Source organism: Tursiops truncatus, chromosome 11 (genome assembly GCF_011762595.2).
Source record: "Tursiops truncatus isolate mTurTru1 chromosome 11, mTurTru1.mat.Y, whole genome shotgun sequence".
In the NCBI taxonomy this organism is placed as follows: Eukaryota; Metazoa; Chordata; class Mammalia; order Artiodactyla; family Delphinidae; genus Tursiops; species Tursiops truncatus.
This window is the reverse complement of record NC_047044.1, coordinates 94,193,027-94,205,647: the sequence shown is the minus strand read 5'-3', so window position 1 is coordinate 94,205,647 and position 12,621 is coordinate 94,193,027. Positions and strand designations below refer to the sequence as shown.

The 12,621-nt window shown below is 42.5% G+C and overlaps 1 protein-coding gene across 6 annotated transcripts in view; it reads right to left on the bottom strand.

Moving 5' to 3' along the window:
• STYK1 (serine/threonine/tyrosine kinase 1) overlaps nucleotides 1–12,621 on the bottom strand; it is a 59,218-nt gene that overhangs the window by 10,045 nt on the left and 36,552 nt on the right. For 4 of the 6 annotated variants that reach the window (XM_019937746.3, XM_019937755.3, XM_073789039.1 and 1 more), the window contains 5 exons: nucleotides 8,613–8,767; nucleotides 8,068–8,202; nucleotides 5,067–5,333; nucleotides 4,164–4,345; nucleotides 2,244–2,327 (listed from right to left, as the gene is read on the bottom strand). In XM_019937746.3, the coding sequence (XP_019793305.2) occupies nucleotides 2,244–2,327; nucleotides 4,164–4,345; nucleotides 5,067–5,333; nucleotides 8,068–8,202; nucleotides 8,613–8,767 (823 nt within the window). Of the gene's footprint in view, nucleotides 1–2,243; nucleotides 2,328–4,163; nucleotides 4,346–5,066; nucleotides 5,334–8,067; nucleotides 8,203–8,612; nucleotides 8,768–9,418; nucleotides 12,173–12,621 lie in introns of those variants that run through there. The other 2 variants (XM_073789041.1, XM_019937764.3) reach the window with 2 other exon arrangements.

Sequence of the window (12,621 nt, the reverse complement as noted above, 5' to 3'; positions counted from 1 at the left end):
TTGTTTTCAATGCTGTGAGTCTATTTCTGTTTTTTAAATAGTTCATTTGTCCTGATACCCTAACTTTTCTTTTTTTTTTTTTTTTTTGCGGTACGCAGACCTCTCACTGCTGTGGCCTCTCCTGTTGCCGAGCACAGGCTCCAGACGCGCAGGCTCAGCAGCCATGGCTCACGGGCCCAGCTGCTCCGCGGCATGTGGGGTCTTCCCGGACCGGGGCACGAACCCGTGTCCCCTGCATCGGCAGGCGGACTCTCAACCACTGCACCACCAGGGAAGCCCCTGATACCCTAACTTTATCAAGGAAATATACCAACTAGACCATCCAAACACCATAGTTAACATTTATTTGTATGATGTGCTCTCTCCCTCGCTCCATGAGAACTTCAACTAACTTTTTCTCACTTCATCACCTCTTTTTTCCTAAGCTTTCTCTGATTCCTTTTATATCTCTTGTATATTTCATACCTCAAGGTAGCAAGATATATCAAATACTAAAATAGTAGCTTCACAGAGCCCTGATTTTCCGTAACTAATTTTAAACACAATTATCTAAATAATTTCATAGGAATAGTCACCTAAATTTCCTGAGTAATTCTGGTAAAGGTAACTTTTTTTTTTTCTTAAACCTTGAGTTCTTTCTCTTCCCTGTTTATTTAGGTTAGTTTAAAATAAAGAAATGCTCTCACCTCTGCCCCTTCTTTTTTATTCCTCCTTTTCCACTTGTTCCTTGTTCTTTTTAAAGTATCTGTAACTCCTATCACATTCAGTATCGAAGCAAATCTACAACCTAACATGTTCTGAACTAGTATTTCTTGTTTTACAGGTATAAATTATAAGCTTCCTTCTGGTTCTGTAGCCTTTCACCCATTCAGTTTCTATTCCCATTTCTTCTCCCAACTTGCTTCCCCTTTCCCCTTTTACATCTGTTATGTTAACATTAGTATATATCTGGAAGTATGTGGACATACAGCTCTTGGCCCTGGTTTTTTACCCTTAAGACTGAGAAACCTTTTAAAACCCTTCCTGTTCCTTCTTTTTTTAAAAAAAAATAATAATAAATTTATTTCTTTTTGGCTGCGTTGGGTCTTCATTGTTGCACCTGGGCTTTCTCTAGTTGCTGCAAGCAGGGGCTACTCTTCATTGTGATGCACAGGCCTCTCATCGCGGTGGTGTCTCCTGTTGGGGAGCGCAGGCTCGAGGCGCACGGGCTTCAGTAGTTGTGGCATGCAGGCTCAGTAGATGTGGCTCATGGGCTCTAGAGCACAGGCTCAGTAATTATGGCACACGGGCTTAGTTGCTCCGTGGCATGTGGGATCTTCCCAGGCCTCGAACCTGTGTCCCTTGCATTGGCAAGCGGATTCCCAACCACTGCGCCACCAGGGAAGCCCCCTGTTCCTTCTAAAAACCCTAAATTGGGACTTCCCTGGTGGCACAGTGGTTGAGACTCTGTGCTCCCAATGCAGGGGGCCTGGGTTTGATCCCTAGTCCGGGAACTAGATCCCACATGCATGCTGCAACTAAGAGTTCGCATGCCACAACTAAGGAGCTGCAACTAAGGAGCCCGCCTGCTGCAATGAAGAAGCCCAGGGCTTCCCTGGTGGCGCAGTGGTTGAGAATCTGCCTGCTAATGCAGGGGACACGGGTTCGAGCCCTGGTCTGGGAGGATCCCACATGCCATGGAGCAACTAGGCCCGTGAGCCACAACTACTGAGCCTGCGCGTCTGGAGCCTGTGCTCTGCAACAAGAAAGGCCGCGATAGTGAGAGGCCCCCGCACCACGATGAAGAGTGGCCCCCGCTTGCCACAACTAGAGAAAGCCCTCCCACAGAAATGAAGACGCAACACAGCAAAAATAAATTAATAAACTCCTACCCCCAACATCTTCTTTAAAAAAAAAAAAAAAAAAAGAAGCCCACGTAACGCAACTAAGAAGCCAGTGAGCTACAACTAAGGAGCCCCCCGCCACAACTAAGACCCGATGCAACCAAATAAATAAATATTAAAAAAACATTTTAAACTGACTACTTTCTTCCTAGAATTACCAATCCTGAATTATATTATCTAAATAATTTCATGAAAGAATTGAAAACAATTTATTGGTGCTTGAGTTTCCGTCCCCTATCTTTCATCTGATTTCCTTTATAATATATACCCCATTTGAGAGCATAACTGAGAAATATGACATTAAATACCAAGCTAACAAGAAAAATCACTGCCATCTGTTGTCATTTCTCCAAGCCTTACCACAGCCAAAAGGACCTGCTTCCCTATGTGATATATTTGTTTTTCTGTGAGGTCATACGGAAGGCCATCCATGGTCATCACATCCTAAATAGATAGAGAAAAAAGCAGTACATCAAAATGACATGAACAGATCTGAAAGAAAAGCTAGGGGCAGAGATATTCTTAAATGCAGTTATCAAAGCTAAGGAAAATACACAAAAATATAAGGACTATAAGATTCAAGGACAGACGATATGAGAGATTCTCAGATATGCAGAGAAGTACCATGATTTATTGGACCAGAAAAACAGTAAAGAATGTAGGTGAATAGCAGAATGAAGAACAGAATAGCAGGTAAGAAAGACAAGTATATATAAGACTATCCATTGGATAAAGCAGCAATTTTCCTAAGGCAGAACATGTGTGTGTGTGTGTGTGTGTGTGTGTGTGTGTGTGTGTGTGTGTGTGAGAGAGAGAGAGAGAGAGAGAGAGAGAGAGACAGAGAGAGAGAGACAGAGAGAGACAGAGAGAGACAGAGAGAGACAGAGAGAGAGAGAGATTAATTAAGCACATTAACTCAACACATCTTGACTGAATGCCTACTATGTGCCAGATTCCATCTTAGGACCTCAGAATACAAAAGTGAGCAAAATAAATATGTCTATGCCTTCTGGAGCTTATACTGTGGCAAACACATGTGAATCAAAATAAAATAATCACACATAAATACATGGTTACATATCTATAAGTGCCATGAAAGAAATGTAAAAGAGATCATATGATGGTGGAGGAAAGAGAGCTCATTCAGTTGGAGAAGCAAGGAAAGCTCTTGACGAGATCCGAAGAGTGAGTGGCCATTGACCCTACAAAGAAGGGAAAGGGAGAGAAGTCTTGTGTAATGAGAAAAGCATGTGAAAACAATCTGAAATAGAGAGGCATGCAGTCTGAAAAATAAAAAGAAACAAGTGAGGTTAGGGCACAGACCAAGTGACAGATGGATAACCTCTTAAAAAGTTTAAAATCTCATGATGTGCACATTGTCCTATTTGCATCACTGGGTGGAAGAAGTCAACAAGGTCTCTTTTTCATACACATTTAGTAATACAATGATCAGCCTACCTAGGAGGCTTGATTAATATTGAACTTTGTTCAGCAGCAAGTGACGAGCTAACTAGGAAAACATGGAGCACTTCAAAAAGAGGAGTAGACAGAGAAGTGGTGAAATTGGAAGGAATAGGACTTGCACTTTAGCCTGGAAATTTCTGAACATTTAAATTTTTCAAAATATGAATCGGAGATATACAAACTTGCAGGCTGAAATTCTCCTTAACTCAGCCTCGGCACACTAGGGTGATGTTACAGAATGGAAAATATACTTGACACTAACAACAAAATTATTACTAACAGTAGTTAGGTTGTTATGCAATTATCATTAAAACAGCTACCATTTTGAGTGCTTAATATGTTCCAATCACTATGTTTTTACAGACATAATTTCCTTGAATTTTAATAAGTATTTATTATTACTCCCACTTTACAGATTCCGAAAACTCAGACTCAGAGAGGTGATTTGCCCAAAGTCACATAGCTTGTAGGAGATGGAGCCCAAAGTCCATTCTCTAAATCTGCACTGCCCAATATGGTAGCCATTACCCACATATGCCTATTTAAACATACATTATTTAAAATTAAATAAATTTGAAAATTCAGTTTCTTAATCATATCAGCCTCATTTCAAGGGTTCTGTAGCCACATGTGATTAGTGGCTACCATATTGGACAGAGCAGATATTCCATCATCACTAAAAATTCTATTGGTTGGTGATAATCACTCTGTTATGCTATTATAATGTCTCTCTCATTTGTCAGGCTAATTGACATGTGAACAGCTAATAAGCCAGGTCATGCCTTTCCTTCCCAACACCTCTACCCTACCACTTACCCGGCGACAGGTCCAGAGAAAGCTGAGCAGGTCCCCCTGGGCCACATCCTCCAACACCATATAGAGCGGCAGCCCTTCTGTGCAGCAGCCTTCCAGCTGTACCAGGTTCTTGTGCTTCCCCAGGTACTGATAGAACTGGATTTGCCCTAAGAACTCCTGCACCTCTTGGAGCCCAGCTGTTTCTGTGGAGGACAGAAGAACCATGGGGAGTGAGCAGTCAGAGTATCACCAATAAAATGGGGGTTCAAGTCAGGAAGCAACCTCAGATGATAAATTTCAAGGCTCCAAAGGGGAGTGAGTGTAGACAAAAGGTAAAAAGAAAGAGAATCAATTAGAAGATGATCTTCAATGTCACTGATCTTTTGTCAAAGGTAACATAGAACCGTAGGTCTTTAGAACTGGTGGGCTTTCCTCTGCCTAATAGACAAGTGTTCTGTTCACATTAAAATATTATCACACATTAACATATTACCACTTCTAGACCTTTGGATTAATATTCTTGCTAATCCTATCCTTGTTCTGTTTTATGTATCCATCATTACTGGTCCATATCAATGAGTATCAGCAAAAAGAAGAAAAATGCAGTAACTAGAAAAGATATCAAAACAGTGAAGAAAAATGAAGAAACCACCACAAAATCCTCATTCAAGTAATATCTAATATGGAAAAATCAGTTTTAACAGCCTTGATAGGCAAGGTTGAGCTAGGGAAAGACTCAAAGAAGAACCTTTCTGTTTCAGAGTTTTTACTTTCTATTCCCTTCTTATTCTGTGCCCAATTGTGACCACAACTATCTGTTGATTAACATCTTAATGTCTGCAAAGCCTGTTAGCATTCACTGTTGAGGGCTCACAGTAAAAACAAGTTAAAAGAGAAAAGGAAGTCCAACACTTCTCCTTTTACCTTTTAAAGCCTTGAGGACAACACTCTTGGGCTCATCAGGGTCCCCAGTATACATCTTGGTTCGGTAGATGGTCCCAAAACTACCATTGTGGATTTGCTCCAGAACTTCAGAGAGGTGCTCCCGGGGCACCTGCAGCTTAGCCAGGGCATGTGTGGAAGTTCGTAGAAGGCTTTCCACCGATGTCTCCTTAAGTGGTACAAACACACTTCCTTCAGGTCTTGCTGCTTCCCAGCTTAGGCCCCTAGATGCAGGCACGTGGGCAACACCTAAAACAAAGAGGTGGTACCAACAAGCTTTTTCCTAGCCTAGGGACTCCAAGAAAGCAGAACCTGGAAAAAAACCATCAAGGAGTCCCTTCAGCAATTTTCTCTCTGGCCAATGTGAGGATACCTTCTGATGCTTCCCTATGAACCAGCATCAATACAAACCTTGTAGAATTTACGTAATAATCCCATTACTTCTAAGACAACTGGAGATGGACCTCTGAAAATGGGTAACGACATTTCATTTCAGTCTTCCTCAGGATTACAGGTCAGTATGAGTATAGTATGAAGACAATTAAGGAAGTTACTGAATAGATATTCAAACCACAGACACCTAAATGTGGTCTGCCAGTGGAGACTATCATTGAAGTCAATCAAACAGCTTCCCAAGGTGGAGGGTAGGTATGGATAACTACTCAACTCTGAGCGAAAGTTATTCCTCCCTCAAGTTGTCCCCAAAATCAAATTATTCCATATTTCCAAGAGTCTCAGTCAAAAAATTCTTTTGGTACTTTCCCCCTTTCTAAACCAGCTTTTCTCCATTAGAGAAGAGAGATTCACTCTTTTTATTAAGTCTTTATTCATTCATGAATTCATCCATTGATTCAACAAATATCACCTCCTCTGTGCCAGGCACTGTTCTAGGTGATAGGAAGAGGCAAAGTCCAGATTCTCATGAAGATTACCATCTAGTGGTAGGAGAGAGGAAGCAGATAATAATATACTAGGTAAGGAGCGTTATGGAGGAAAAGAGGGGAAGAAGGAGCATCAGTTATGCAATTTTATGTTTGAAGGTCAGGAAAGGTCTTTCTGAGAAGATGACTTTTGAGAAATAGAAGCAATTTGAGAGCAAACCATACTGGTATCAGGAAGAAGTGCAGAGGTTGAGGAAGGAGCATTTTTGACATATTTGAGGAAGAGTAATGAAATCAGTGCCCCTGGAACCAAGGGGAAAACTGGAGGGTTACAGGAGATGAGGCCAGAGAGGGCCCAGATCATGTAAGACCATTAAAAGAAATTTGTCTTGTACTTCCCTGGGGGCACAGTGGCTAAGAATCCGCCTGCCCATGCAGGGCACACAGGTTCGAGCCCTGGTCCAAGAAGATCCCATATGCCGCGGAGCAACTAACCCTGTGCGCCACAACTACTGAGCCTGTGCTATAGAGCCCACAAGCCACAACTACTGAAGCCCGTGCGCCTAGAGCCCATGCTCCGCAACAAGAGAAGCCACCGCAATGAGAAGTCCGCGCACCGCAACGAAGAGTAGCCCCAGCTCACCACAACTAGAGAAAGCCTGCGTGCAGCAACAAAGACCCAACACAGTCCCAAAAATTAATTAATTATTTTAAAAAAGAATTTTGTCTTTTTGCATTCTAAGTTGAGAAGCAACTGGGGGTTTCATGCAGAGAATTGACAGGACTGACTTATGCCTTAAAAGAATCATTCTGCTGCTCTGGGACAATAGAGCATAAAAGGATAGAGGCAGAAGCGGGGAAACCACTTAAGAGTGTATTACAATTATCTATGAGAGGTGAGGGTGGCTTGAGTCTATTTTGAAGACATAGTTAACAGGATTTGCTAATGGACTAGAGACGGAGTGTGACAGAAAGAGGGGTCAAGGACATCTTCAAGATTTTAGACTGAACATATAGGGAGCTGGGCTTGCCATTTACTAAGATAGGGAGGGCTGTTGGGAGAGGACATTGTGAGGGAATTTCAGGACCTTTGTTTTACACACATTACGTATTAGATGTGTACTAGGTCCAAACTGCAAAGTAGGTGGTTTAGTATAAAAATCTGAGTTCAAGGGGACTATAGTCAGAATTGAGAAAATAATTGAATCCATAAGACTGAAAATGAGATCAGTTACGAAGTGACTGTAGATTTAAAAGGAAAGAAAAAAGTTTTTCAAGAAGGAGGAAGTGCAAAATAGTGTCAAATGCTTTTGACAGGTCAAGTAGGATGAAGACCCAACAGAGTTGACACTGGTGATCTTGGAAAGAGTTCTTTTGGTGGATTGCGGGGAGGGGTGGGGGAAGCCTTGTTTTAGTTTGTTCAGAAGAGAACATGACAAGTAGAAGTAGTGAGAGTGAGTTTAGACAAGTTCTTTGAGAAGTTTTTTGTAAGAGTGAATTATAAGAGACTTGGGATACAGTTTAGAGAAGGATTAGGGGTCAGCCACTGTAGAGTTTCATTTACTGTCAGGATATTTTTTTCCTTCTTTTTTCTCTGAGTTTCCTGTATGAGCTGATTCTCTTCCATTATATGCTCAGTGGTACCCCAGAATAGCACATTATCACCTCCTACCTAATGCTTCAAGGACTATTATGAAGGCTACTCCTTTACATCCTAAATTCCAGAAGCACAGGGTAGGGCTGTAATGCATTGTAGAGTAAAATGTCATCCTTCCAAGCTGGTTACAAAGCTCTGGGCTTTACCCAAGCCTTGCTCCCCAGTCCTTAGACAATCACATGGCCAAAGATTTGATAGTGCCATAGGACGAAGAAGACAGAAACAGGTTACAGGAGGCCTCTCTTGCCTACTCTTCTTTCAGCTAACAAGCATACATTACATTTCCTTGAGAAGAGCTCACCTCCCTCTCAACTACACAGGAGGGGACCCATACCCACTATCTCATTGCAGGGTCCTCTAGACTTGGGCTCATTGAGGCTTGTGCCTCATTTTCTACAATCTCCATCTTCCCCGAGCCACTGCCCAGCCCCGGTTTGAACTTTACCTCGTAGTCCAGGAGACTGCTGTTGCTCTCTTTGTTCTCTGATGAAAAGCCACAGGATGACCCCAAGGAGAATGAGGAAGATCCCAACCAGAAGGGTTGGGATGATGATGATTTCATACTGCTGCTCCTGGACAACTAGGTAGGAAATCAAGGAAGTAGAGAAGAGATTGAAGAAGCAGCCTAACCTGACTTCCCCTACCCATCAGTCTTCAGCTCACCCCACACGATCATCTCTTCCTGCTGATCCCTCTACCACAATCGGGATCGACTCCCTGCTCTGAAATCCCAGTGTCCCTGTCTCTTAGCCCATGAAGTATGCTGTGCGCCTCGTCTCTCACTTTTCCTGCTGAGTTGGAGGATGCAGCACATCTGGATCTATGATTGCCACTCTCCCCCCTCCGCCCAAAGCCACTAGTGCCAATTCAGTTCTCACCATTGCTTCATTTCTATTAGAAATCAAATGATCTTCCTTCCAGAATCTATTCAGATCTTAATCTCCATCATCCTAAACTCAGAGGGCAGATCTCTATATCATCTGTACTTACTACACAACTTGTCACTGAGACTGCATTCCAACAGCATCCGCGTCATGCGCCTCTCATCTCCCATTGCCACACAGCAGTCCAGTTCAGCGCTTGACCCCCAGAGGATGCAAAGAGCACTAGAGAATAATCCCCAAGGATTGAGTTGTTCTGAAAAACTAAAATAAAATGGAGCACACAGAGAATTTTAAAACACTTCTCCAAATAACTAGTTATTAAGTACACAGGTGCCTGGAACGCTCCAAGCCACAAATTCATCTCTATCCAGCTATCTGACATTCAAACTGGAAGAACGTTTTTTGTTTTTTTTTTTTTTGCGGTACGCGGGCCTCTCACTGTTGTGGCCTCTCCCGTTGCGGAGCACAGGCTCCGGACGCACAGGCTCAGCGGCCATGGCTCACGGGCCCAGCCGCTCCGCGGCATGTGGGATCCTCCCGGACCGGGGCATGAACCCGTGCCCCCTGCATTGGCAGGCGGACTCTCAACCACTGCGCCACCAGGGAAGCCCAAGATCTATCTCTCTTACAGTCCTTAAGAAGGTCTAATTTTCTTTTTCTGTGTATCCCCTAATTTTTAAACAAAACACTTAATTTCATTTTTATACAAAACTAATTCAGACAATGAATCCATAGTTGGCAGATTTCAAGAGAGAAGAGTTATGCATTTGCTTTCCTTCTCTGAAACATCCCTCTCCCGCATTCTCGCTACCAGTGAGCAGATAGCAGTTATCAATAAAACTATTTAATTCTGCAACTCTCAGAGCTTTCCCTGCCCATCATATACAGATAGACACAGACACTCATTCTTACCAATATGTGGATGAAAGCAAGCGTCAGGACTAAGCCATCTTCTCTTCCTCTCTTTTTATTTTAACAAAAAAGAAATATGTTCATATACTCCAAAAATAAAAATATAAAATGGTATACCATGAAAATCTTTTCCCCACCCCATCCTTCTCCATCTGTACAGTTCCCAATTCTCCTCCAAGTAAACTATAGTTGTGAGTTTCTTGCTTACCTGACCAGAGATTCTTTACATGATTATATTCTATATCATCAGCATATATTTCTATAGAATTCTATATAATCAGCTTATATTTCTATAGAATTCTATATAATCATCATATATTTCCAAAAACCCAATTCTTTCTTTCTGAAGAGAACTGGTGGTCACCACACTTCCATATATATAAAAACTTTATTTTGCCCTTGGTTAACTTGATTCCATGGCCAGCAAAGCCAACTTCTTTAATTCTGATTGATCTGAAACAAATATGGTGATTTTCCACTGCCTAGGTAACTGAATATGTGATCTAGTTCTGTAGTGATTTAATAACAAGGTAAATTTTAGAAAAGCATAATTGTAGCTTATATGATATTATACTATATTGTACACATGTGACATTAGCCATATTATGGTCCCGTCTGTTACATTACATGTTGTGTTTTATTATTAATACTAATAACCACTAATACCTTATTGAGGCAGAGTGTCTCAGTGCCGGAAACACATATGTAAAGAAACCTCCCAGCCAGCTGTCTTCTTTTCACTATTCCTGGAGTTGCATGAGTTTGTCTGAGGGGATGAGAGTTAAACAATCCCCTTACAGCTCAGAAGAGATACAGGTGTGTGGCTGGTTGACAGAAATCTAAGTAAACAGAGGAGTAGCCAGGAGAAGGAACATCACAGAGAGAAAGTGAAATTCTTATCTGTGGGCTTGCACATAGGGAGGGATCTATGAAGGCAATGAATGGTAAGATAGTAAAGTCCATCTCATCGAGTTTGCAAGCCAAAAAGGCAAGGTGAAAGTTCCCACAATTCCACAAGACTGCACAAAAGGGAAAACACTCATAAAAGGGCAAGAAACGGAGAGCCTTGAGAGGGCGGAGCGAAGAAGGTCCTAAAAATAAAACATTAGCTCAGCCGGGAGAATTCAAACATAATTTGCAAATGTCATTCTGATTCTTATTTTCCTTTCCTCTTACTTCCTTTTCGGTGCCTTATCAGATGTAATTATTTTCGTTCAGGGAGCAGCCAGTTAAACGAGTTTGGCTCTCTGGGGAGTCGGTTCTGGGAGCATAATCTCTCTTACCGCAGTACAAGAGGAGAAAAGGGTCAGGCAGCAGCCGGCTCCAACTCGCGAGCTCCGCCCAGAAACCAAACTACACATGTGCTGACGCACACTTGAGCACGAAACGTAAAGCCCTGTGCACGTGTCCCCGCGTAGAGCTGCTCAGGTGGCCACCCACGATGACAGCACATGGCCAAACGTACCTGTGGCCAAGGCCCCAAGTCCATGCCTATACCCTTTCACCTGGGTATCACACTTACTACAGAGCACCCACCTTGGGATACAACGTGACCTTCTATTGCACTTCCTGAGCAAGGTTCTCACCACGAGTTGTAATTGTGCTTAGACAGTTTATAGAGACTGGGCTTAACAACACGTAGCGGCCCAACGAAACTGGATGCTGAAGCAAGGAAATAAACCTATAATGTGGCGAGGCCCACTCAATAAATTGCTTTCCAGATGTTTGTATAATAAGCCCTTTCCGAAGATTACGCTTTGGCTAGAGGCATCTATAATATACCAAATGAATGTAGAATTTTTAGGGAATACGCGCCAGGTATACCCCTATATCCATGAACGCCTACAGAGGAAACTTACCACACAGAGCCCGCCAAAGCACTTAGGTCACAAAGTTCTTATAATCACTTGTAAGAACAATATTTCTCTCCACATCATTTTTCTCTCTGCAATTAGTTGAATACGAACATTCAATTACCACATGACTTGGCTGCCCATTCTGTGTCAAGCTAAGAAAAGCCATGGCTAGATGAAAAAACCTTCTGGGATGGCCGTTCTTATGCATTTGATTCTAACCCATCTGATTATTAGAAGAATGTATCTGACCAACATTTCTGTACAATAATGACCAATACTCTGTCCCCTTCAACTATATCTCACTGGGTTAAAAGAAAAAAATATGTTCGCTACTGCTTCGTCTCTTAATTGGAGTGTAAAGTCCTTAAGTATGTAAAACACAACCCTATATGCCTTATCCTTTCATGCCATTGTTTCTCAAATTATTTTTAAAGGCTCCTCTCCCACCCGAGACCCCTGCTCTAGGGCTCAGGTAGATGTTCACAGCACCTGTCTGAACAATTGTGGCCCGTGGGTTATGTGGGAAAAGTCTACCTCCCTATGGTCGTTAAGCAGGTCTAATTTTCTCTGTGTCTCACTTATTTTCTAAACAAAACATTTAATTTCATTTTTATACAAAGCTAATTCAGACAGTGAATAAAGAGTTGGCAGATTTCAAGTTCTCTCTTTAGTGCCATGTATTACTACACGCAGGGCATTGGAATCAAGGGTCGAGTGAGGTTGTGAAATTGTTAATTCTGATAACTATATTTGACAGTGGAAAATATGTACATAGCTTGCCTAAAGTTTACACATACATATGGTGCCAAATCTCTCAGGCAGGGCTCTAATTAAAACAATATTATTGCCTCATTTGTGGTTATCCTTCCTTATTTTTTCTCTTTTCATTTGCTCCTGACTCTGTTAGCATATTAAAAGATTTAGTTCCGGGCTTCCCTGGTGGCTCAGTGGTTGAGAGTCTGCCTGCCAATGCAGGCAACGCGGGTTCGTGCCCCGGTCTGGGAGGATCCCGCATGACGCGGAGCGGCTGGGCCCGTGGGCCATGGCCGCTGCGTCTGCGCGTCCGGAGCCTGTGCTCCGCGGCGGGAGAGACTGCAGCAGTAAGAGGCCCACGTACTGCAAAGAAAAAAAAAAAAAGATTTAGTTCCCCCGCCCCCCAAATCGAGAATCTAGAGGGACACAGAGCAGTATGAAGGAGATACAAACAGGAAGAGAATGAGAATAAAATGAGAAGCGAAATCCACCCCAAATTTTCTCAAGACTGCAGTCTAGAGACCATAGAAGTGAATGATCATGACCCAGCAATCCCACCCCTGGGCATATACCCTGAGAAAACCATAATTCAAA